Below are 26,719 nucleotides of genomic sequence, written 5' to 3'. Positions count from 1 at the left end.
CCCCCAGAAGATTAGCTTCACAGAAAAAGGGCTTTCCTTTGTTGCAGCTAATCTCTAGCTCCCAGGAGTGCGGTGGGCATGTGGTCCATGCTCAGAAAATGTTTTCTGATTTAGTGACTCTCTGCCATGAGGGACCATCTCATTGAGTTTCCAGCATCAATTCTGAAATTATTGTCACCACGTAAAAATATTGGCAAGCTGAAAAAAACGGAAAGGGGTGCCGTCACGTGAAGGGAGGTGCCCTCGTTCTTTGTTAGGCTGAGTAAACCAAGCTACAGGGATGGGGATGTGTCCAGACCACGTGGGGAGCAGAACTGGACCTGACACGGGCCTCCAACTCTGGATCCTGAGTTGTGAGTTGCGTTAGAATCCACACTCAAAAACCAGATTTACTCATTTTACCTCAAAGGTCACAGACCACATAAAATGTCAGGGATTTGTTGGCCCTAGAATTGGGTGACTGTGCGACTGCATTAGAAATGAGGAGTCTGGGTCTGTAGCTCTGTTACAGACCTCTCTTGTTTTCAGCATCTTGGGGAGCAAATACTGTTAAAGGCCTGGGTTGGTGTTACTTAGGACAAGTGACTAGCTGAATTTGAGGATATATATACAATATTCCGCATGAAAGGTGCCTGGAGGACCATCTTAGGTCCTACAAAAGATGGTTATTTGTATTCTCAGAGGCATTTGCATTTGAGAGTTAGCTGGATGTCCCCACAAGATAAAGGGAGCAGCCCACCCACCAGCCTGCCTCCTCCTCCGGCCTGTCTGTGGTCTCTCAGATGACACTCAGTTCAGCATATGGGGACAACAGATACAAAATGGAGCCTCTATTGTTAGGAGGCAAATCCCAGAGGGTCTTGCATTTCTGCACACCTGTGAGCAGCCATTAGACTGCCTTTTCAAGGACCTTTGCACAGCACAGAGCCCGGGAAGATAGAGACCACGTCCCCCTCTGGGGCAAAGGGTGAACAGCTTGCTTGTGGTGCTTTACAAAGGATTGAGGTTTCCCAAGTCGGGGTGCCCAACTGTGACATAGCCCACTGTGCACGCATCCTCCTCTTGGGCCATTCTCCATCACCCCCGGGGGCAAGTGAGGCTAGGGGGCGAGGAGAACTGATGCATACATGGGGTCATGCTGTTGGCTGTGTGGGCTCGGACCCTCATCTGGGGTCTTGGTCCAGCATCCGTGATGCTGCGGGAGGCTAACTTGCAGTTTTGAGAAGGCAAAGTCTTAGAAGCTTCTTCCCCGCTCTGAACAGATACACAGGCTGAAAACCATCAGCAGATCTAAGCTCAGCTCGATATGGTGTGGCAGACAGAGTAATGGCCCCCCAAAACATGCCATGTCCCTGGAATGTGCCAGGTTATGGCGTGAAGGGGAACTGAGGTTGCAGGTGGAATAAAGGCTGCTAGTCAGCTCATCCTAAAATAGGAAGAGTATCCTGGACTATTTGGTTGGGCTAATGTCATCACAAGGGTCCTCATAAGTGGAAGAGGAGGCAGAGGAGGGGTGGATGATGTGACAAGAGTGAAACAACCTGCTGTGGCTGGCTCTGCGGATGCAGGAAGGGGCCAGGAGCCAAGGCAGGCAGGTGCCTCTACAAACTGGAGAAGCAGGGTTCTGATCCCCCTACAGCCCCCAGGAGGAACCCAGCCCTGCCGACACCTTGGTTTTAGCCCCAGGAGACCCATCTTGGACGTCTGACCTCCAGAACTGTAACATAATGAATTGTTTCATGCCACCAGGTTTGGGGGAAATTTGTCATGGCAGCATAGAAAATAATACACATCGGATGTAAGAGATGCTTTTGCCAAGTCACATTTTTTTCAGTTGGCATTTTCCAAGCACTCTGGTGTGGCAGGAGGCAGAACTTCTCGTGCATCAATTCTTGGCCCTGAAATTCCTCAGTGGTTTCAAAGCTCCTGCTTGTACAGTGAGTCTGAAGGATTTCCCTCACTCTGCTGGGGAAGCAGCCCAGAAAATGAAGGCAGAAAAGTGTGTGTGTGTGTCTCACTTGCTGACGCATGCCGGTTAGGAGTTTACCAAATGGGAAGAAGAAGTTAGGTTGGAGAGCTGCAGACCAGCAGTGTAGCTCTTTGTTTTATCTCTGTATAAAGAAAGGATGGCATGCAGGGGCAGCGCACAGAAGCAGACAGCGTGGATGGCCCTTAGCAGCCCACTCCTGGGCTGGCTGCTTCGCTACCAACAAGACCATCCACTGTCTCCCGCCAGCGTTCCCATCCCATCACACGGCTGGGATCTGTGCAGAGTACATGTGCACACACACACACCACACTCGCACACGCATGCTTGCACACATGCAAACACACGTACACGACACACGTGTGTTCACGACGCACACCACACACATGCGCGTGCACACATCCTCACACACCAGCACATGCATGTGCATACAGGCACACACAAGCTCACACATCACACATACATACACACTCACACGAACATGCACACACACCACACAATGCACTTATGTATGTACTCACACACACACACACCACACATGCATGCACAAGCACCCAGGCATGCACACGCGGCTCTCAGTGTGGAGCAGGTGGTGATTCTGCCTGGCCTCCCCCATGGAGATGCCATCTCGTAGCAGCAGAGGCTGGCAGCAACCAAAGACAGTGGGAGGGATCCGGGGGAAGAAGCTTATTGGCAGACTATTACTGGTAACAATGTAGAAAGTCCAAAGGTTATTGTTATACTAGAAAAATCTTACACTTCATAAAACCCATGTTTATTAAAAAAAATCTATTCAGAAAGTCTGGAAAGCGTAATAAATATCTGTACAGCGGCCGCCCATCTCCAACATAAAATACACAGCGTGAACACACGAATGACCTGTAAACATAACGCGGGCTGTAAACAAAGTGCCGAGTTGGGGGTCGAGGCGGAAGCGTGCTCCGTGTGGGTCCACGAGCGCTGGAGAGACGGCGTCTCTGCCCTGTGACTTCCCGGGCTCTGCAGCGACACTGGGTTCACTTCTCTCTTCCCCTCACCACGCAGGGGGGCCTTTTCCATTCTAGCATCTTTATGAGAGGTGCAGGGCAACAAAACCACGTCGGAAAGAGAACGGAGTGCAAATCAAACGTATCCTGTGCCTAAGAGGCAGGAAAGCATGAGGTACAAATCGCGACGCGCGGCTTGAGGAGTAACACCATTTAATAAACAATACTGGCTAGCAGGAAGTGCTACTATCGCCGAGAAAAGCCCAACCATCCTCCAAACAGCAATGCACACAAAGTTAGTTCAAAATCACAGACACTCTGACCTAAGGATGGACGTGAAATCTCAGCGCTGTCCAGTGTGACTGGGGTTGGGGAATGGTAGTGGGGCATCTGTGCAAGCTCTCCCACTGAAAGGGTGAGTCAGGTGTTTCTCTCAAATGGGGTGGGGGGCTGCCATGGCGCCAGGAAGGGACCCCCTTGGTGGTGGGTCGGGAGGCCTGAGATGCAGGGCTTGGATTTCCCATGACCAAGTCTGTGGTTCTTATGATCCAGAGGGGGTATGAGTCTATGTGTGAGCAGGGGCAGCTGTTGATCTCTCTGTCCACTTACACCATCTGTGCAAAGCCTATGGAGCCTTTCGTTCAGGGTGGAGGTGCAGCGTACAGGTGACCTGAAAATGTAAGAATACCTTTCTTCCCACACCGACTGCTCTTTACAAAGCCCAGCCACTCGCTATTTCACTTAACTTCAGTTTAAAATATCATCTCCTGACTTCTCCGTGGAAGGGTTTCAAGTATCACTTTGTTCTGGATAAGGGTGAGAAAGCAGAGGTATCTCGTGGACATTCAAGTAGAGTTGGGTCAGCAGAGCAGGTAAGAGCCAGTGGCCTCTGCTGCCACACACATCAGCCACATGCTAAGGGCAGAGTTTGGTACCATGGGAGCCTCATGGATCCCTTTGGAGTTCTGAGTTCAGAATGTAAGGCTGCACACACTGGAAGAACTGAAAGAGATGGTGAGCTGGTGCGATGGATGCACACACAGAATATCCACCCGCTACTCTCCCCACCGTGCTTTCTTATTTATTCCTCTCAGATCTCTCTCCCTCCCTCAGAACTCAGGGACCTGAGGCAAACAGACCCAGACCAGAGCCCCCGGCAGCGGGTGGGAGCAGACGTGCCTGCACAACAAACAGAAGCTATAATGACATTTGTGGATTTCCAGGAGGGCAAAACCTGGGATGTCAGGACCATATGGTTTTTGCTAAGTTTCTAACAAGAAATGAAGTCATTCAGACCCAAAACAGAACTACTGTGAGTGGAAGTCTTTTCAGCCTTGGGAAAAAGCATTTTCTATTGAGAAAATATGAGCAATGCCTCATGGGGCCGGTGGGAAAACAGGTGCAGGAATCTGTCCCCCATCTTTTATTCCTCTGGTTCTCTGAGGGAAAAACAAAAGCCTCGTGGAATAAAGCTTCTGAAATGAGTTTATATTTTAAGGTCTGAAAACAGGAGACCAAACGAAAGAGTTATTTTTCAGTATGCGCACTATTTTCTTTTCTTCCTTTTCTGAGTTGGGTACTAGGGTGAATTGAGATGGAGGGAGAAACAATGAAATATTGTCTTTTTGGTGAAAAGCTGGCTGAGACCCACAGGTGCCTCCTGCAGCCCCATCTGAGGGCAGAGGGCTCCTCAGCGATGCTGGACAGCAGTCATGGAGCTGCGGGCGAGAGTCCTCCTGTCAGCCTGGCAGGTGCTCCCCTGGTTTGGGGCCCGGCCGGGAGGGGGTGGAAGGACACGTGTGCTCTCTCCTCCAGGCCTGGGCAGTGGCACTGAGCCCGTCACGATCCTATTTCACAAAGGATCACACAGCCCTGCTCGCTCTGCACCATGCCCAGGCCTGTGCGCACACACCCCCAGGGAAACATTAAATATCATGGAAACATCTGGTAAAGAACAGATCTATCTGTGCAACAGAAACACAAAATAACACAAAGCACAGTTTCTACAAAGTGCATCGCTCCTCTGCTAACACATCTTTCGGTCCCCTCCAGTCCCCCGGGGTGATGGGCAGGGCTTCACATCTCCCTCCGGTCTCCGGTGGGACCCAGAGAGCGCTGAAGGGAGGCAACAGAGCTCAGGGTTTCCAACGGTCACAGTTTTCCCAAGGACCAGAAAAGTGAAAGCAAACACAGCAAAGCCACGGCTTTGGGTAAGAACACATGGGCTGACGCAGACCTCAGCCGGCGGGAAAGCCCAAAGCTCTCGGAAGCTCTGGGCAGGCCTTGGCGACTGCTCCAGCCAGGGACAGGAGCCCGGAGGAGCTGCTCCTGCAGCCCCAGCCCTCCAACGGGATGAGAAAATGGGCGTGCACAGGGTTCAGCCGGCTCCTTCCTGGGGTTACGTGCCATTCTTAGGAAACGTGGCTGCCAAGGCAGAGATTCTCATGAAATGTGGCTGCTCCTCCCCATTCAGATCTGCAATGACACAGAACGCCCAGCACTGCAGTCGAAATGAGGGGCAGGGACACAAGAGCTTTGGATCATTTGGAGGAAACCAGATGCCCACCCCATCATTCCACCCACTGGCGACACCAGGACTGAGCAGCCGGCCCCGCCCAGGGAGGCTGTGCCACACACTGGTTGGTGCATCTTCTCATCGTAATAACTAGGACGCGTGTGCTGGAAATCTGACCAAGTTACTGGCTTTATAAGTGGAAAAAATATCTCTCCATATAAATATAATAAGCCGTAATAGTAAAAGATCTACAGAGTCGGAAGGAACCCTACAGGCAGTCAGCGGAGGGGTGCGCAGTGAAATGAGTCCTTTTGGTTTGCTCGCGGGGGAAGGAGGTGGCAAGGTTGGCACAGCGAGGCGTTGGGAGGTCCCCGTCCGGATCCTCTCCGGGCTGAGCAAGGAAACTGGACCGAGCCATGGCGCCCGGGCCTGGGTGGCGGGTCGCGGTCCCTCCAGCGGGGCAGGAGCGGGTCCCCGCCAGCATCAGCAGCCCAGTGCAGTGCGTGGTCCTGCCGGCCGCTATAACCTCGTGGATGTGAGTCTCTTCATGCCCCTGCGTTGAGCCAGGCTGGACGACAACACCGGCTCCAGCCGTGGGGCCTGAGGGGTTCTGTTGAGAGCAAAGTATGTGGCGGCCATCGCGCCCTGCAAAACGAAGGGAGAAGCCTGCTGAGCGTGGTGCCCACCTCCTGGGAACCTGGAGTAGGCACCTCTCTGAATCTGTTTCCCCTCCACACGGCGGGAGGGGAAGACCCCTGCTGGGCCACTGGAGTGCTGAGTGCAGTGAGCTGGCTTCTGTCCCCAGCACACTATGGGGCCCTCCTCCATAAAAGCGACTTTGCTCTCGTTACCGCATCCATCTACCACCCCATGCCAACCTCGCACTGTGCTTGTGACTTGGGGTAAATATTTCAGACTCGCATGGAGCCCCCCAGGATGAAGTCAAAGACCCCCACTTCTGGCAATGGGGCCAGGTCTGCTCTGCGGCCTGCTGGGTCTAGAGGAACACAGCCGTGACAATGGCCAGGGTCTGTCCACCCCCAGCTTTGCCATTCTGAGGAGCCCGGACTGACATGGGTGGCTGGGTTTATCCTGGAATAGCTCTGAAGCCTTGGGCTGGTCTAGAAGGGGCAGCTTCTAACTGCATGACCCCAAGGCCTGCGTGGCTGGGGGCAGTCCACACTTCTCAGAAGAGGGGTCCTACCCCGAATACAGGGCCACCCGTGAGATGATGTGATCATCTGTAGAATAGGAGCCTCGGCAGGGTTTATGTCAAATACTGGAGTGTGGTACCAGGGGCCCACGGTCTCACACATTCTACTGAGATGAAGGGCTCACAGGGAAGTACTAACATCGTAACCTAAGAGGTGTGTGTAATGTTTCTGGAAGGCTGTACAAGACGGGATGGAGCAGCTTGATAAGCAGCCCTAATGTGCTAATGTGGTATGTTGCCACAATAGTGGATCTGATACAAGACTGGCCTCAGCCCTCCACGGGCCACCCTGAGACCTGGGGGTGGTGTGGCCTCAGTCCTTCTGCACGCAGGGCTCCAAGCAGCCACCACCAAACACGTGAGGTGGGACCTGCCTGTTCCTGCAGTGTAGACCCCCCCAGCCCTGTGGCTGTCCATCAGTCTATCTGGATGGCACAAGAGGGCACCAGCGCATCATGACTGAGGGGACCAGAAGCCACCGCCCTGTTCTAGGTCAGTTCAAGGACACACGACTGCAGGGACTCGGAAGTAATAGCTGTGCCACAAGGTCAGAACAAATAAGGTTGGGGGCTGTCAGATGGCAAGGTCTACCATGACACATTAAAGAAACAAGCAGCTACTCCGTGGGTGAAAAGCTCTTGATCCTGGCAATAAGACATCCTTGCTGACGTCTGCTCTGAGCACTGCTGGGCGCGTCCTGGTCTTTGCTCCATCTCCAGCCTGGTTCCATGGCCCCTAGGTCTCAGGACACCAATTTAAGAGGCAAAGCCAGGTTCCACGCTGCATGTGCCATGGGAAATCTATTAGGAATATTAAGTGAGAGAGCAGCGTGCAGAGCTGGGGTCTGCAAACCAGGGCCCTTGGGCCCACCCAGCAGCCGCCTGTTTTTGTAAAGAAAGTTTTACTGAAATGCAGCCACATGCATCCACTTAGGTATTGTCTAGGGCTGTTTCTGTGCTACAATGGAAGAGTTAAGTAGCCGAGACAGACATTTGGCTCAAAAAGCCTAAAATATTGATTGTCTGGCCTTTATGGAGAAGTCTGTAGACCTCTGGTCTAGAATCGAGGGCTTTGGAACCTGGAGTTGGTCCAGGCTTGAGATTCCCTCCCTCTGCGTGTCACATCTCTTTCCATCTCTCTGTCTCTCTCTCCTCCTTCCCTCTCTATCTCTGTCTGTCTCTCTCTGTCTGTCTGTCTCTTCTTCTCCCTTTCTCTCTGTCTCTCCCTCTCTTTCTCTCTCCCTCTCTCCCTCTGTCTCTGTCTCTCTCTTTCTTACACGCACACAATGAAGCTGTTAAGGAATGTTAACAGAAGTTGTAACTTACGGAGTTTTGTGTGTCACTGATCGTAGCTGGCAAAATGTGTAAAAGTAAATAAATTAGGGATACCTATTTGCGCCTGTTATTGGTTCCCTTTCTGCCTACTCTGACTTCTTTAGGTAAATTGCGAGGGATCAGAGCAACTTTTCTGGGTCCCCCCCCCCCCCACCGTTTTGGTCTCATGACCACCGTCGGTACCTTAACCAGGTGGACGTCTTGTCTGCTGAGCTGGTTTTGGGATAGGTACTCCCTGTTCACAATCCACGGGTGTTTCAGGACTTGCACTGCCGTCAGGCGCTGCTGAGGATCCACGTGGAGCATCTTGGATACAACGTCCTGTGAGGAAGGTGAGAGGGGAGGAAGGGAGATAATTATAATTGGTGCTGGTTCACAGAGTCTTGCTGGCAAAATTCCTTTTCTCTCCCTTATGGCAAAACCTCACCACTGCTCTGAGAGCGAGTCTTTGCATTTTGGGGTCAAATGTTTACTTTCAGGTTTATAAGTATGTGAATGGTTTTTAAATTTTAACCAGCACCAACTTAGCAGTTCACCCGGGGCTTGTACTGTATTAAAGATTTTATGTCTAAAGAGAAACCAAACGTGGAAATGTTAATGATGCGTGTAAGTTACTGAATACTATGTTAGTAAAAATGATATCCTTCCAAACAGAGAAGCTGAAATAATGAATATCCCACAGATATAAACCAATTCATAACAATGTACATAGTTGCATTTTTATCAGGACTATTCACAAATATTTGCTACAAATAATCACCAACCACAGAACTGACACTCTGTAGCCATCACGTATGTGCAACGAGCTCTCCTGTCCCAGAGGTGATTCTCTCATTTGACTGTAAAGTCCTAACACTAAAAACTCCTAAAATTGACTTGAAGACAGAGGTCCACTTTACATGTTGCAACACACATACGTATGTGTACATATGTATACACATACACACAATCACACCTGTGATTCGCATCTGCAGAGCACTCATGAGAGCATCTTCACACGTGACGTACCTGTCCTTGGGAGTCATCAGGATCATCTTTGGGGGAAGAGGGCGAATATTATTTTCCTATTTGTAGATAAAGATGCTGATGTTTATAGTTGTTGACGCAGAGCCCAGGGAGACCCACGACGAGAATCCAGACTTTTCCACTAGCCTACTCTCCTCCCTTTAGTGTTCCCACCACATTCGAAATGAAATGAAATGAATTGGAGTATATGCGTAATGTGAAGTTGAATTACTCAACAGAATTTTTGGTCATAAACCACAATAAAGAAATACTATGTACTAACACAATATCCTTTTTCTATAGAGCAATCCAATGCCATTAAAAATTTGATAATATTAATCTTGGTAACTTCTGGAAACAAATATCTCTTGGAAGTATGGTTGTTGTCATTTTCCAGGTGTAAAAATGAAAACTGAGACATCCTTATTGACTTGCTCAAGACAGTGCATGCTGAATGCAGATAAAGTAAAAACATAAGAATCCATAGGCTTTCCCTGTTTTTGGAGTACTGAAGGTTTTGTTATATGGTGAGCACAGAGAGGGAAAAAGGCAGAGAGGGAGCGAGGGAGGGGAAGATATGGTGGTGAAGGGGCAGGAAGAAGTTGGTAAGGTCCTGGGAGGCCCTGAAGCCCTCTGCCCACAGCAGCGACCTTGGTAACGCATCCTTGTCCTTGACTTCCCAGACAACTTCTCCTTGTCCCCAACTTTTACTTCAGAGATCACCTCCCAAAGAAACCACCAGCACCCAAGTCCTGCTCTGAGGCTCTACTATGGGAACCAGAAGTAAGACAATTCCCATACCCATTTGACACAGAGTGGATAGAAGGGAGCACTGGGAGTGTCAGGCTCTGACACATGGGAAGTGCTCACTAAATGCCAGCTGCCATCACCTCTGCCATCACCTCCACCATGACCTACGCTATCACCTCCACCATCTCCTCCACCATCCCCTTGGCTACTTCCTCTACTGTTTCCTCCACCATCATCTCCACCATCTCCTCCATCACCTCCACCATCATCTGTACCATCTCCATCATCTCCTCCACCATCATCTGTACCATCTCCATCATCTCCTCCACCATCATCTCCACCACCTCCATCATCTCCTCCACCATCTTCTTCACCATCATCTCCTCTGCCATCACCTCCATTGTCTCTGCCACCACCTCGATCACCACCACCTCTGTCATTTCCATCACTTCCACTACCTCTTTCACCATCACCTCTGCTATCTTCTCTATCTCCACCATCACCTCCATCATCATCTCTGCCATTTCCTCCATCATCACCTCTGCCATCTCTTCCACCATCACTGTATGAGGTCACACAGTGATGGTGATGGCAGAGTTGGGATCAGGACCCAAGATCTTCTACTCTTCTTCCAGCCATTTTACATTAACACACGAAGTAGACTGTTGATGTTGTCTCTTGCTACTGGTTGGATTATGATTCACTTTTTGATTAGAGAAGAATTTGATGATCTGAACGAAAAAAGACTAAGTCTGATGGACCAAAGAAATAGGGCTGGTCACAAACAGTGCAGCTGCAGAGAAGCCCAAATGCAAAGTATTTTAAAATAACAGAAATACACTTCTATACCAGAGCTCTACTTGATCAGTCTGCGAACATTTGGGGAAATCCTTTTGCAATGTCACTAAAAATGTGATGAATAATTTTATGTGTCCATTTGGTTAGGCCGTGGTGGTACCCAGTGTTCGGTCAAACACCAGTCTCGATGTTTCTGTGAAGGTCTTTCTTAGATGAGATTAACATTTAAATCAGTTGACTTTGAGTAAAGCAGATTATCCTTCACAATGTGGGTGGGCTGCCTCCCATCAGTCGAAGGTATTAAGAAGAAAAAAAAGACTGGAGTTCCCAAGGAAGAGGGAATTCTGCCAGGAGACAGCCTTCAAACTCAAGCTGCAACATCTACTCTTCCCTGAGTCTCCAGTCTGCTGGTCTACACTGCAGATTTAGGACTTACCAGCCTCCACAATCATGTAAGCCAATTCCATAAAAATAAACCTCTTTGTCTCTGTCTCTTTCTGTCTCTGTATTTCTATATTTCCATATACGCATACAACTATTGGTTTGATTTCTCTGGAGAACACTAACACACCAAGACTATAGAAAACGTGAAAAGTGCTATAAAATTTTTGCGAAAACAATTTATTTTAGCTGAGCGGCTTAAAAAAATCTATAAGGATAAAATATGTATATTATTTATGTGACAGCTGTCCTCCAGCTTCCTCACAGATAAAATGGTTACTATAGAATCTCCATACCTAAGAATTAAGAATATTGGGAAATGAACTCACCTTGGCTGCATCAGATATGGAATCCCAATTTCCCCCAGAAAGTGCATATTTCCCACTGCCAATCCTCGCCAAAATCTCCTCCGGGGTATCATCTGGTCCATTTGCAAAAGGGGTAAATCTGGGCAATGAGAGAATTGATGATAATGAGCTTCCATTTTATAGTCCAAAATAAAGTTCACAATTTGATATTGCCACTTTGTTGTTAAAAACAAGAGCTTTTCCATTGCCGTTATGCTCCAAATCCAGGATTCGTGGTAAAGCATAATTTATTTCTTAATGCTACACCCATTTTCCTACACGGTCAATGCCCTAGGTTGATAAGGCAAGTGAAACAGCTCTGTGGACCCAATGAGGAGCCCTTCTGGACCATTTCTGGCTTCCCTGCTGACTGTGTGTTAGAGTGGCTTGCCCAGTGATTTGGTCTCCATGTTGATACTGTGCTATAATGATGAGAGCTGAGATGTGAAGTCTGAGAGATCCATGGGTTCTTTGATAAATTAATTTTTTGAGCCTCAATTGCAAAATGGTAGAATAATATACTCACAGGGCTCTGCGGCAGTGATAGGCACAGACACACATAACATGGGTACAGCACTTGTCCTATTGCTAGTGCGTGACAGATGTTTGTTCCGTCACCCCATAGCACAAACCAGGGCATGTCAGTCTCTGCCTTCCTAGAAAAGGAATTACGTGCGATTCTAACAGCACTTCCCTTAGTGGCAAAGTTTGCGACCCTTGTTTTATGGACAGGCAAAGCGAGCATTAGGAGAATGACAAAGTGGGCCATCAGGAAGGCACTGCGAGGCCTCCCTTCGTGTGGCAGACCTCCAGGCACGGCTCCAGGCTCAGGAGCTGCTCTCCTTTCACTGCGGACACTAATTACTCATTTATTATGAAACACCTCATGAAGGCCACAGAACACTGGTGATTCTCATTCATTCATTCATTCTTGCCTGCTTTGCCATAGGAAACAGCACTGTAGGATCTAGAGCACCCTTCTCTTTTCCCTCCACTCAAGTATTCATGAAACTTAAAAACGCTGGGGACCAGTGGATTTCTTAGGATTCTAGATCTTCCTGGCTGGAAGCAGCCTTAAATATTATGCAATGATCTCTTCTCATGCAAAAGTCGGGGAAGTGAGGTCAATAAAGACCAAGGATTCAGCCCAGGAGCAGAGCTCATGAGGGACTGAGCTCAGGTTGGAAGGAGATGCTCAGATGGCAGACCCGCCCTCTTTCTACAATAGCAGGTGTCTCGTGTGTCTTGTGGCCACCAGAGTCGGTCACAGAGCTGTTAACCGGCTGCTCTCTCCAAGATGCTGTCTGACCTTGAAGATTTTATGGGTACTTCCTGGCTCAAGAGGATGTTTTTAAGGAAAGATGGTGAGACCTTTTAAGAGAGTGGGGTCGTGCAGAGGAGAGAATGTGGACACATGATCAGAGGCTTGGGCTTTTGTTCATGAGCTGCATTCTCTAGCCCCAGCTCCCCAATTCTGGGGACACATTTTAAAGAAAATGCATGGCTACATTTCTTATCCTTGTTCTCAGGTGTCCTGAAAGGCACTAAGGAACTCTGAAAGAGTTCACTGAAGACCTGTGAAGGTTTGCCCACACCCCTAGCACTGGGGACAGCTGTAGGGACCTCTGCCTCAGGCAAGAATGCCACTGAATACTGCCATCTCTCTGAGAGTTTGCATTACCCCGCCAGCATGGTGTATAACAGGATCCCCAAACTCCAGATGTCACACGCCGCATCATAGCCTTGTCGCTTCAGGACCTGGGAGGGAAAGAGTGGAGCACAGATAAGCACTTTGTGAAGAAAATTCAAGCTCATGGTATGTTGTTCTGATGGGACCATGAGCACAGCAGGGTGGGGGTATGGGGAATGTCTTCAGGGAGACCGTCGTTTATTTATTTTTTTTATTCTTAATTTTTTTAAGGCATGTTTTGTGGTGAGGAGGATTGGCCCTAAGCTAACGTCTGTTGCCAATCTTCCTCTGTTTTTTTTTCTCCCCAAAGCCCCAGTACATAGTTGTATATCCTAGTTGTAGGTCATTCTAGCTTTTCTATGTGGGATGCCAGCAGAGCATGGCTTGATGAGCGGTGTGTAGGTCTGCGCCCAGGATCCAAACCCGTGAACCCCGGGCCACTGAAGTGGAGTGTGCGAACTTCACCACTTGGCCACGGGGCCAGCCCTGAGATTATCATTTATTAAGGCAAAGGCCCTCTAACGCCCTGCAGTAGGATTTACCAAAGACTAGCACACACACGGGGAGCCACAGCTCTTGAAGGACACATGGCAGATAGATTGAAAAGGAAGCATTTAATTTCTTAAGGCAGAAGAATTTTTTTTATTATATATCCATAGCATAAAATTTACCATCTTAACTATTTCTAAGAGTGCCATACAGCGGCATTAAGCACATCCGCATTGTTGTACAACCATCACCACCATCCGTCTCCAGAACTCTTTCATCTTCCCAAACTGAAGTCTTTCCCCTTTCTCCCTCCCTCAGCCCCTGGCATCCACCATTCCACTTTCGTCTCCATGAACTTGACTCCTCTAGACACTTCATATAAGCAGATCACACAGTATTTCATATAAGTGGATCATACAGCTTTTGTGTCTGGCTCATCACACTTAACATAACGTCTTCAAGGCTCATCCATCCAAAAAGGACGGGATTTCCCTCCTTTTTAAGGCTGAATCATGTTCCACTGTACGGATGGACCACATTTCGTTCATCCATTCATCTGTCTATGGACACTTGGTTGTTCCCACCTTTTTGGCTATCGCGAATAATGCTGCTTTGAACGTGGGTGTACAAACAGCTGTTCTTGTCTCTACTTTCAACTCTTTGGGGTTTATATCCAAAACTGGAGTTGCTGGATTGCATGGTGATGTTTAATTTTTGGAGGAATGGATAAGACAGAAGAGTTGTTGTGAGTCCCAGGATGACATCCTTCAGTAGAGAGCAATTCTCTGATGTATTCATAGTTGAATAACAAGAAAGTGAGCAGCATGCGTGCTCCTGGATTACTGTAGATCATTAGATTTAGCATCAATGTGGAGTCAGGAGAGCTGCATTCAGTTTCCTTAGACATGACAGCAAGGATTCCAGCCTTTCCTCTTTGTATCCCTGACACCATGCACTGTGCCTGGAGCGTGGTAGGAGTTCAACCAAGCATATGTGAATGAACCGAATGTTCATTGTCAAACCCTTTCTTCATAGTTCACTAGCCGGGCAATCTTCGAAAGTCACTTCAACATACCGAGCCTGTTTGTTTTCTTAGCCTGTGAAATGCAGCTAATAGTATCTACCGTGTCCACTTCACATGGTGCATGAGGATAATAGTAAGAAATATTGGTAAACAGCTTTTTCTCTTTTTAAAGATGGGCACCTGAGCTAACATCTGTTGCCAATCCTCTTTTTTTTCCTTCTCCCCAAAGCCCCCCAGTACATAGTTGTATATTCTAGTTGTAGGTCCTTTTGGCTCTGCTGTGTTGGACACTGCCTCAGCATGGCTTGATGAGCGGTGCTATGTCCGCACTCAGGATCCAAACCAGTGAAACCCCGGGCTGCCAAAGCAGAGCACGTGAACTCAACCTCTCAGCCATGGGGCCGGCCGCAGTAAACAGCTTTGTAAACGGTAAAGTAACATACCAATTTAAGGCATTCCATAATCACTAAAATCTCTCAGACAGCTCGTAGACCCACCACTAGGTGCCAGCATGCCTTTCTCTTAGGACTGGCTGTTCGCTCTATTGCGCCCATGCCAGCACAACTCTGGTACAGTTTCATCAACAGCCAGAAGGATGCACACAGACTCTAATGTCTGTTTTCATTTTCCTGACCCGTCTCCACCCACTCAGCAATGGCAGCCTCTACTGTTCCAGTCTTGCACTTACGATCGTCTCCAGTTTGGTTGCTCTTCTGAAAAGCAAGAAACTGGACTTGTCTTCATAAACCTATCAGTGACTTCAGAACCTGATGGGGACAATCCAGGAGCCTGGGAAGGGAGGAGTGTTCACGATGCTGCGGCCGAGGTTCTTGGTTCTCTGAGATGAGGGGCGGGAGCAGAAAGCCCTTAGGATTTACAGGAGCTCTCATCTGCCAATCACTAGGGAACCCTATTGTTAAAATCCATAGCTGCTGACTTGCTTCTGTTATGGAAAACAATCAGGAGTAAGAATTCTGGCACAAAGTCCATAAACTTTGCTGTCTCTCTCAGTGCCGTCGTAGGTAGATTTCTGATCATAGATGACCCCTTAGCCCCCTTCCTGAATATAGGAGACCGAAGGCACAATTTCTCACTGTAACTCCTAACAAATATGTAGATTTAATCCACCCAGTCTACAGCGCCATGACAATTTTACAGGAAAACGTCACCATTACAAATTTTACAAAAAGGAAAATAAAATGATAAAATAACTGTGTTTCAGCAAGATCAGTGGCTGATTCAAAAAAGACTGAAGCTTCTCATTCTAACATCACTGCTGAACTAACTCAAAATGCCTCTAATCTACCCAACAATCTGGTTACTTCGCGAGTAGGGGAGAGCCCGCGCCCTCTCGGGGGACTGACAGCCTGTCTCTCCCTGGTTAACGGATCTTCTTACCTCTGGGGCAACGAAGTTTGCCGTGTAGCAGGGTGTCATCAGCAGCCCATTCTCGGCTCGCAGCTGCTTGGCAAACCCAAAGTCACAGATTCGGATGGATTCGGGGTTTCCAGACTCATCCATGTACAGTATGTTACTCGGCTTCAGGTCTCGATGCACGACCTGTAAAGGCAGCAGGAATCACACCTAACTCGGGGGCCCAGAGAGGAGCAGGAAGGAGAAGGGGGTACACTCCCAAGATAAGGGTTTATTCTGGAATCTGTTATCCTGAGCAGGTCCTGCAGCAGGAAGCAATCAGCTTGGATGCTATCCCTTAGAGGGGTCCTCCCTTCTCTCTTTCTCTCCATTCGGGGACCCAGTACAAACCCTTCTGACGGTGAATAGAAAATTTGAATGAATGAATAAATAAGCAGCTATCCAAGATGAGGGAGCAGCTTGCTGGGGTCATTACATAAAAGGAAATGGGGTGAGTTCAGGTAACACGAATAAAGATTTCTAAAGATAAGTATTTACCAGGTGCCTGACATGTTCCAAGCAAGGGGAGGTGCCAGGTACCCCTGTGAGTGACGCAGACCAGGAACCTCTGTCACGGGGCATATGACCAGAGGATGAGGATCAAGAAATCGCAGAGAAACCCTAAAGCTGCACCTGCACTGAGTGAGGTGTGGGTGCTCTGGGCACGAAGGACGGGATCAGCGAAAGCTGTAACAATGGCAAGGCCAGCGACACTTCAAAGCTGAGCAGCTATTTAGGACACAAAGCGACTTCTTCTGCAGGGGACAGAGGCCGATTGTCAGAACATGGGCGGGCGTGCCTTCCCGCAGCTTGGAACCTGCACGTCTCCATTGTCCTGTTGCAATCCAGTGAGAGGATGTAGGAGGGAAATTAAAGGGCACATGCAGGCAGCTGGCTTGGTTTACAGAGGCCCTGAGGGCAGGGACATGAGGGAGTTTGGTTCCAGTTCCATCTTTCCCCTCGTTAGATAGAGGCAAACCTGCAAAACCATCATCCACAGGGCTTCCTCTCGAGTTTGACTGTCCTGGGAAAACCAGGAGATGCTTAATACGCCCGACTGCCAGGTGAGCACACAAAACGGACCCGTGGTATGGTCCTGGAGGAATATCCTCCTGTGCAGAGGCGGCTGCATTTTAAAAGCTATGACCACAGGCACACAGCTGGTCAAGGAAGTAACACATGTATCAAGAGAGGTGCTGAGAAGAGCTGAGGGCAGGAGAAGAGGTGGGGAACCATGTGACTGCCTCCTGGCGAGGCCAAGTCTGGGCTGAGAGCTTGGAGTCTGGAAGCCAAGTGCCAAGTCGGAACCCGGCTCGGTCACTGCCTCTGTGCATCCTTGGGCAAGATGCTTGACCTTTCTGTGCTCTAGTCTCCCCATCTGCACAATGGGCGTAATCCAGAGTTGAGGACTGCAGAAATGAAGAGCTTAGAGCAGTGCCTGGAACGTGGTGGGGGCTATGTGAACCTTACTATTACTGCCCTTTTTATTGACAGTATTCCTGTGTGTTGGTTAAAGAATTCAATTTTAAATAGGGCAAGTGATGCAAATTCCAACACTCCCCTTTATCAAGCCCAAAGCATTTTTTTTGCTATAAGTGGGCCAGGCAGATGTAATTTCTTTACCGGGCTCCTGGATTCACTATGTGTACAATGATTTTAGACACAAGAGGGATGATTGTGATACGGGAAGAAGCCAAGGATGACCTGAGTTCCCAGCTCTGAGCTCGTGAATCCTCCTTGATTTCAGCTTCCCGTGTCCCGTGTCCCCTCTCCTAACGAGGCAGCTCTGGGAGAGGGCGGTCTTACCCCCTGGGAGTGGAGGTAGTCCATGGTCTTGGTGATGGTGCACAGGACATCACTGGCCTCCCGCTCTGAGAAGTACCTCTGCCGGAGGATGCGATCCAGGAGCTCCCCACCGCGCATCAGCTCCATCACGAGGTACACAAACTTCCCGTCGTCGTAGACCTGGGAAGTCGAGAAAGGAAGGGCATGCAGACCTCAGGGACTATGCAGCCACTCATGGCCACCCTGCCCTTGCAGGTCCCTTGTTCCTGGGAAGCAGAGGCAGCTCCAGAAGGGGCAGAAGGGGAAGTCAAGAAGCAGAGCCTGGGGTCACAGTGCTCCCCTGGGAGTAAAAACAAGACTTCTGTAGAAACTGAGCGAATGGCCATTGTAGTCATACCAGACGTGACTCTTCTTAGGACAAAAACAGCTTTAATAATCTGCTGCTAAGCAGGGAATGAGTCAGCGAGGCCAAGAGCTAATAATTGCATGGATGGGATTTTAGCTGAAATGAATCCTGGCCCTGCCCTGGCTGCCTGAGGGAGAGGTCCTCAGAGATGGAGCACGTGGATGCAGCAGCAGCTCTCCGGGGCAGAGCTTTTCCAGCTTTAATGTGCATATCACCTTGGAGGGGATCTTGTTAATGGTAGGTTCTGACCCAGCAGGTCTGCATGGAGCCTGACCCTGCATTTCTGACAGTCCTCTGGGCCTGGACAAGACGGAGCAGCCAGCCCCTGGAGTCCTGACAGGAGCGGGGGGCTGAGTCAGAGCGAATTTACCAGATTGCCGTTGTGCTTTTATTTCAGAAAAGCAATAGAAAAAGAGAGCTTTTCCCATACTAGCTTCAATCTAATTAACTTAAAAACAAAACTATGCTCTGCCTCTTTTCATGTCACGCTGTGTGTGGACCAATTGCCCCGCCTGTGGGTGCCCAAGCGTGGCGAAGAACTTGATGGAAATGGAGGAAAGCACCTAAATACGATTACTTTTGTTAGTTTACAAATCAATGAATTTTCAGAACAAGTTACTAAAATAATTGGCCTGACTCTGAACTCAAGAAAACATGGAAAGTTAATCTTGGCGTTATTTATTTCCAAGTTTATGAACTGAAAGCCTCTACTTTTGAGAATGTACACATGAGCACATCATGGATTTGGAATGGCTCATCCCAAGCATAATAAAAGTGTCCGGAAATGCTTAGGGAGCATTCAAATTAGTTGATTTCGCTTTGTGGATCTTCACACATACATAAAGAACAAAATGGCAAGGGAAGTGACCTTGCGTGGAGGTGACTGCAACCCAATAGGAATCAAACGAGGCTGCAGTTTAAGCTTTGTTCACATAAGGAATTTGTTTCAAGATCTCCCAGAACTGAACTGGCATTTTGAAGGTCACCTACTCCAGGAATTTACGGGGCCTGAAGGGAAATCGAGGCAGCCCTTGAGGGTTTGGGTTCATGATTCTGGAATCATTCTGGAGTTTGGGGGTAAAGATGGAGAGGAAGAAAGCCTTTCTCCCTTCCCTGACCCCAAATACTCAGACTCTGGGCCATTATGGTATGCTGTGGCGCCTCCTGACGGCTCCTGTGGCTGGTTCCTGCCCCTTTCTTCTCCCAGAGAAAGGAGCACCAATCGCCCGACAGAGAAAGCAGAGGAAGCATTAAAGAGCAGCACAGCCAGAACTCCAGATCCGGAGTCTCAGATCTGACCCAGCCCAGCTCATCAACTCCACTCTCTCCACCTCTGTCATATTTAGGAAAGACGAGGAAAAATAACACATCTGGATCAGAATTCACACCAGCTGTCTTTTCCTCTTTTATTCAAGCACCTTACGTGATTTGGGAGGAGTAGAGGCTGTGTGCTCTCAACGGGGATGCGAATAAACGGTCCAGCCGGAGAGGCTAACCAGCTGCCGTGTGATTCCAAGAGCATGCGGGAGAAGCCGGCTTCGGCACGTGCTCCCTGGACGCAGCGAGCAGTGGTCGAACCTGCAGAAAGCTAGCTTTCGGTGCCAGTTGAAGAAACAGAAAGCACAAGCGGCGCGGTCGCTGCATGAAGACCACTTACGTCTTTGAGGGTGATGATGTTCGGGTGCTGGCCGTACCTCAGCAGAATCTCAATCTCTTCCGAGGGGTCTCTTTTGCTCTTATCGATTATCTGGAACAAACAGCATGGGATGAGGCTTGGGCCCTTTCTGCCTCCTCCTCCCCTCGAGCTCGCGCTCAGTCAAGATAACTCATGATTGCCTAGAAATTCATGGCAATCCATTCTTTCCCAACCTGCATAAGATCAACATTTTTAAAACAGAGGGTACAACCTGTCAGATATTAGTTTTAAGATATTACAGGGTTGAATGGAGAAGGGCGGGTTTGGGGAGCTCACGCAGGCACCACCCAGTAAAGGAATGTGCTTTTCAACCACCATGGGTGGCTCTGGGCTCGGGGCCTGCGCTCTCTGCTCCATCCAAAATGACCCTCCTGTGAGGTCAAGGGCCTGGGTCTCACCAAGGACACCGGGCTGGCATGGATGCTGAATCTGCTGCTGTGGCTTACACATACAGACTCTCTGTCTGGTTTCTATCCCTTCCATCACTCAGCATTTGTGTCCCATGTCTTAGGATAACAGATAAAATCATTTTACCCCATGAAAACAGATGGCTTCTAATGACAGGGTGTCATGAATAAAAGCCCACCTTGAAACAGAGAGTCATCTGTTGCTAGATCATGGCTAAAACCTCTGGAAGTAGCTTCATTATGCCCTTGCCCCTCTTTTATGGGGATGGACCTGGTGGCGGTAGTGGACCCATTCATATGAAATCTCCAGCACATGTTGGAAACGACATTCAGTATAGAAGAGTCGTTCATATTGTTCTCGTACATTAGTTCCACCCAATTTTATAACATTCACTATTTGGAGAATGTGCAATCATTTTACTTCTAGAGTATGATGGAGGTTTGCTTTCAATTTCTTTCATGTCAAAAACTCTAAGTGGAACTCTGCATAAAACGCAACCTCTTTCCTTTAGATGAACAAAATGCTTGGGTAGCCTTCGACCCGCTGTTGGCGCTTTGCGCTGGTCACCCTCCCTTCCCTCCCTTTCACTGTTATGAAAGATTGCCATAAGGCCAGTTCTTCTCTCCCCATCTCTATCTTCTTCTTTCTTCTCTCTCCATCTTGGTCCACTGCCAAGCTCTGACGACATCAGTGCCCTGGGGTTGTGAATCCAATGACACATGTTGTCCAACAGGAAGAAAGTTCGATTCTTATTCTTGACACAGCATTCTTCTCTTCTTGCTACATTTAATTCCACTAAAGTTTTCACAATGAGACCAGGATTACTTCTATCATTGAAATAAGCCAACAGATAATGCAACCTTCTAGAGGAGAAACGTGTGTGTTTTATTTTTGCTTGAGGAAGATTGGCTCTGAACTAACATTTGTGCCAATCTTCCTCTATTTTGTATGTGGGATGCCACCATAACATGGCTTGATGAGCGGTGTGCAGGTCCATGCCCAGGATCTGAACTGGCAACTCTGGGCCACCGAAGTAGAGTGTGTGAGCTTAACCACTACACCACCGGGCTGGCCCCAAGAAACATTTTTAAAGGCTCCTTCAATGGGAAAGGGGTTTCTTAATATGCTGGTGCAGAGCTGGCTGCTGGGAGGCAGATATCTATGCTGCTTGCATTGCATGTTGACCAACAGGGTTCTGGAACTCTCTCTGCTCCAGCTGCCTGCAGGGACATGCAATCTTTATGAGCTGTGATCTTCTCTTTGCAATTTGAGAAGATTAAAATGCATTAGTGGATTTAAAAAAAAATTAGTAGTATATTCTTTTTTTTTCGAATAAAATTTTGTGATAAAAGGGATGTCTTCTTAGCATAAATCTGTTTTATCACCCTCACAGTGGAATAGGGTGCAGGATAAACAAGAAAGAGGAAGGCTTTTCTCTACTGCCAATGGCCCTGGGGGCAGGGCAGGTGGCAGTTACTGGACCAGAGGAGGGGCTGCAGGGAGAGGGTGTCCAACAGGAGCTGGGGGCTGTGGCAGGGGAAGGCTCATCTTCCTCCCCTCTCCTCCCTCCTGAGGTGTCTCCCCGTGGCAGAAATCACATGAAGCCAGAGGGCAGGCAGGGGGCCCTAATGGCCAACCTCCTGGCCTCCCAGCACAGGGAGGTGGGGAGGAGGGTTTGCACAGGAAATGAGACAGTCAGCCCGGAAGGGAAGTCCCCTCTAGCACTGTGGCAGAAGCAGTTTCTTACACCTGTCCTTCTGGCTTTCCGCCTTTCTCCCCTGGTTAGGGCCATCTCAAACCCAACTTGAGCTGACATGGGTCTGACACACAGCTGCAAATTCTGTTCACACCCAGTGTTTTGATCCTGACTGGTGTCAGCAAGTGCTGTCTGCTTTTACCCACAAATCTTTTTTTTTTTTTTTCGCCAAAGGTAAGAAAGAAGAGTGCTAACAGAGACACTGAGCAGTGGGGCACGATTACTGGTCCCTAAGCACAAAGCCGCAGTCTGTGCTGGGGGATGGCAGAGCCTGGAGAAAGGGTCCGACGTTGTTGAGACACGTCAAGGAATGAATTTCTTCTTTGTGGGGTCAGTTTCTCGGGATTGTCATTGTTAGACTTGCTTCTAGTTCAAGCAGGTTCTGGTGGATCGAGTTCCTTGTTTTGACAGTAAAATCATCTTATAATCTTTCTTATGCAGCAAAACCCAGGGAGCATTCTCAGTGTACATGTTCATGAACAAGGCTTTCTCTGTGTGTTGAAACTCAGATAATAATGACAGGGGCCAGCCCCGCGGCTGAGTGGTTAAGTTCGCGCGCTCTGCTTCGGCAGCCCGGGATTTCATTGGTTTGGATCCTGGGTGTGGACATGGCACCACTCATCAGGCCATGCTGAGGCGGCGTCCCACATAGCACAACCAGAGGCACTCACAACTAGAATATACAACTGTGTACTGGGGGGCTTTGGGGAGAAGACGGAGAGAAAAAAAAAGATTTGGCAACAGATGTCAGCTCAGGTGCCAACCTTAAAAAAAAAAAATAATGACGGACCACAAAGGATTTGAGAGGAATGGTCTTGCTCTCATTCTCCTCTGGCAAAAGCCACAGAGCACAGGCCACTGCCCAGAGGTCAGCCACACACCATGGCTGGTAAATAAGTCTTTTGCATGTTGCTATGTAACAAGCTTTACATTTCCACTTTCCGTAGGGAGGTTAAGCAGGAATCCCCAGGAAACAAGTCTGGCCCCAACAATGGATGGCAGGCAACAATGATTTTCCTTCGCAGGTGAAACATATAGGAATGTATCAAATACATTTTTATTCCTGGTGGCTGAAGATGGGAACAGGACTGGACGGGACGTCACCACCATTAACACGCTTTTTCTTCTTCCTTTTTGGCATCTGTATTTCTTCATCTTCCTCTTCCTCATCTCTCTCCAGCACAGCACTGCCATCCTGGGACATTGTCTAGCTTGGGGAAATGGACTTTGAGGTGCTAACCGAACAAGATGTGGAGTGAACTCACAGGCTTGCAAAACCCCCTGAGTAGGCAGGGTACTACTGCCGACTTGCGAAAGGATCAACACCATATTTGAAACAAGGGTAGGAGAGCATGTAATCACTTGTACAGACACCTTCTCCTGCACAATTAACTTAAACAAATGACACAGAGAAAGAACTCCAAGTTTTCCTGCCAGAAAAAAATTAAAATTTCCATGCCAATGAGTTTTCCTTCTAAAAATAAGGTCTATTCATGTTGAGCATCTGTCTTAATTCCACTGCTTTTTTGGTTGACAAATTACATGCACAGTATGAAAATGAGCACAGAAACACTCTCGCTGTTTTACTCTGTCTGTTGTGAATACAAATCAGGGCTCCTTCTCGGGAGAGCTTGCCCCAGTGTCAGTCGTGCGCCTATCGGCCACACTTTGTCACTAGAATTAAGAATTGGGTGACACAGACTCTTGCACAATTATAAGGATCTCACTTTGTTTTTACCTGATTCTATTGCAAAAGCAAACAAAGGTATTTTTAATACTGTAGCAAAAATATGCAACTGAAAAGAACACGTGGCTGTCTCTTAAGGCACGCGCTTCCCTCCAGGAAAACTGGGCCACTGCTGATGCTGTACGCCCATCCCCTGCAGGAACCTTTCAGACAAAGAAGAAATTTAAAAAGTGGAACTCTGAATGAAGGGGTGTCTGTGTGTTTGTGTGTTTGACGCTAAAATGGGTCAAGAGGAAAAGCGGCGATGACAGTAAAGCTCATTCAGTATCAGATTCTTCAGTTATGTTGTAGTACTTCTTGCTCTAGCTTCTGGTTCTGTGGTCAATAAAATTCCTAAACGGCTGGATTGTCAGTTCCCTGAGTACAGATTTGTGTTCTCTCCTGGAACCCAGAACTGTGTCTGCCATAGAAAAGCGTTCAATAAAAAGATCATGTCAATGAATGAAAGTAACCCACTTACTGGATGGGGGAATCTAGGCAGAGTGAAATGCGTTCTTATAGACAACAAATGCTCTATTGAATAATTGTATTGTCAGCCCTGACAATAAGAAAGCCAACGAAAGGGATGAAGTGGTTTTGAATTTGAAGAAAAGCTCCCAACTGATATTTCTCTCTTTTAAATAACACTTAACCTTGTCACCACCAAGCATTATAATGGGAGTGTGGGGACAGGAAAAAAGCTAGGAAGCATGTCAGGGGTAGCAAGTGCCATAAAGAAAGGTACCCCAGGCCAAGGAGGATAGAGGGACAGGAAAGGAACCACAGGGTGGTCAGGGACCTACAGGGAATGGGGTGATGGGGCCTTGCTGCCTCCTGCAAGGGGTGGGTTCCAGCTGAGATGGAAAGCCACTGGAGGAGGGTTTGGGGCAGAGGTATCATGAGATTCAACGTATATTGTCAAGGTTTAGCTTTGGCTGCTGTGTGGAAGAGATGGTAGAGGGCAAAGATGGTGCTGGGAGACTGTTAGGAAGCTACGGGAAGCAGAGCAGGCAAGAGATGACATCTGCTTGGACTGGGGTAGTGACAGTGGAGGTCGAGAGAGCCGGCCGGGTTCTAGACTGGAGGGGATAAGAGAGAGAGAGCGAGCAGGCACAGGACGCAACGGTCCAGCCTGAGAAACTGGGAGGATGGAGGGGCTGTTACTGTGATGGAGTGTAGGAGGCAGAATAACGGCCCCCAAAGGCGTCCACATGCTAACCCCCAGAACGTGTGAGTACGTTGCCTTTCATTCAGAAGGAACTCTGCAGAGGGGGTTAAGCACGTGGAGATGCCGGGATTACCTGGCTATCAGGTGGACTCGATCTAATCGCAAAGGCATGAGGATAGAGCTAGTAGCAGGAGACATGGCCCTGGAAGCAAGCATTTGTAATGATTCCAGGAGAGGCCATGAGCCAAGGAATGCTGGTGGCCTCTAGAAACTGGAAAAGGCAAGGAAATGGATCCTTGCCATGAAAATCAATGAAGACCACCCAAGGGAACAAGCAGAGGCTGTCTACTCAGAGCTGCTGGAGCAGGGGGGTCGTGTGGCAGAGACCCCAGGCAGGCAGAGGAGTGGGGGAGCCTCCTGGTGGAGAGGGGGGCTCAGGAGGACCCCGATGGAGGCTGTGGGCCTGGGGGAGGTGGGGAGGGCATTCTAGAAGTGGGGCTCCGATGTGGCTGGCGAGGCGAGCAGAATCGGCTTTCTCTGGTTGGTCCTGAGTTGGAAGCTGGGAAAAAAATTAGGGCAGCTGTCAGTTGTTGATCAAGTTCCAGCTATTTGGGGCTGATTGTTACAAAAGTGACTGTGCAGCCTCCTGGATTGTGACCAGAGACAGCAGCCTGGCTTCCTGCAAGTCTGACGCAGGCAGCTGGCTTCCTGGGATGTTCACTGTAGACGAGGGGTTGGTTTCCTAGGCAGGTGGCTGCAGGTTGTGGTGACAGCTCCATCTGTACAGATGTCTGACCATTGTCCGTGCGTGTGCTCAGTCTCTCATTCCCTGGAGCCTCCAGAAGGAACAAGCCCCACTGACACCTGACATCGGCCCAGGGAGGCCAATTTTGGACTTCTGACCTCCAGGACTGCAAGACATACCTGCATGTTTTTTTTTTTTTTTAAAGATTTTATTTTTTTCCTTTTTCTCCCCAAAGCCCCCAGGTACATAGCTGTATATTCTTCGTTGTGGGTCCTTCTAGTTGTGGCACGTGGGATGCTGCCTCAGCGTGGTTTGATGAGCAGTGCCATGTCCGCGCCCAGGATTCGAACCAACGAAACACTGGGCCACCTGCAGCGGAGCGCGCGAACTTAACCACTCAGCCACGGGGCCAGCCCCACCTGCATGTTGTTTTAAGCCACGACATTCGTGATAACCTGCAACATCAACGACGGGAAACTAATACTTGGAGGAAAACGGAGGGAGACGTTGTGGTGCGAGATCAGGAATCACGTTTGGGCCACAATGAGCTGAGATGCAGTTAGACACATGGGGGCATCGTGAGTAATTAGGCAGATGCAATGGATGTTTATTACTCACGACCCGAAGAACCTTCCTAAGCAGCAAGCCCGTGAGGAGGTGCTCAATGTGGAGAAATCCATGTGTCAGCCACCACCTTTGAGACATCTTCTGAACCATTAATTTAAATATATTAATTTAAATATACGTGTTTCCCGGAGAATGCACATCCCCGCCTGATTCCACCCAGGAGCTGTGATCAGAGAAAAACGGCTGTGCTGATACATGAGCACGGCAGAGCCGCCTTCCGCTGGGACAGGGTAGAAACACCACTATTTCCCCATCTTTTCTGAATCCCTTTCTTCTGCTGGGAGAGAAGTCTGTCCCTGCTATTTTCCTCAATCCTGCACTTTGCCAACAAAACTGCCCCTTCTCTTCCTTCCTTGTCAGTCTAAATGTTGCCTTCTTCCTTTTCTATTTTATTTGGAACCCGCCACCCC

General features: G+C 48.7%; 1 protein-coding gene across 5 annotated transcripts in view; it reads right to left on the bottom strand.

The window, feature by feature from the left end:
* Positions 1-2,742: 2,742 nt before the first annotated feature.
* RPS6KA2 (ribosomal protein S6 kinase A2) overlaps positions 2,743-26,719 on the bottom strand; it is a 366,717-nt gene continuing 342,740 nt past the window's right edge. For all 5 annotated transcript variants that reach the window (XM_070517829.1, XM_070517702.1, XM_070517789.1 and 2 more), the window contains 7 exons: positions 19,841-19,930; positions 17,799-17,957; positions 15,978-16,139; positions 13,058-13,134; positions 11,359-11,476; positions 8,219-8,356; positions 2,743-6,133 (listed from right to left, as the gene is read on the bottom strand). In XM_070517829.1, coding sequence (XP_070373930.1) covers positions 6,008-6,133; positions 8,219-8,356; positions 11,359-11,476; positions 13,058-13,134; positions 15,978-16,139; positions 17,799-17,957; positions 19,841-19,930 — 870 coding nt within the window. In that variant the 3' untranslated portion in view covers positions 2,743-6,007. The remainder of the gene's footprint in view (positions 6,134-8,218; positions 8,357-11,358; positions 11,477-13,057; positions 13,135-15,977; positions 16,140-17,798; positions 17,958-19,840; positions 19,931-26,719) is intronic.

This window comes from Equus asinus, chromosome 1, assembly GCF_041296235.1.
Source record: "Equus asinus isolate D_3611 breed Donkey chromosome 1, EquAss-T2T_v2, whole genome shotgun sequence".
In the NCBI taxonomy this organism is placed as follows: domain Eukaryota; kingdom Metazoa; phylum Chordata; class Mammalia; order Perissodactyla; family Equidae; genus Equus; species Equus asinus.
This window is presented reverse-complemented; position numbering and strand designations above follow the sequence as displayed.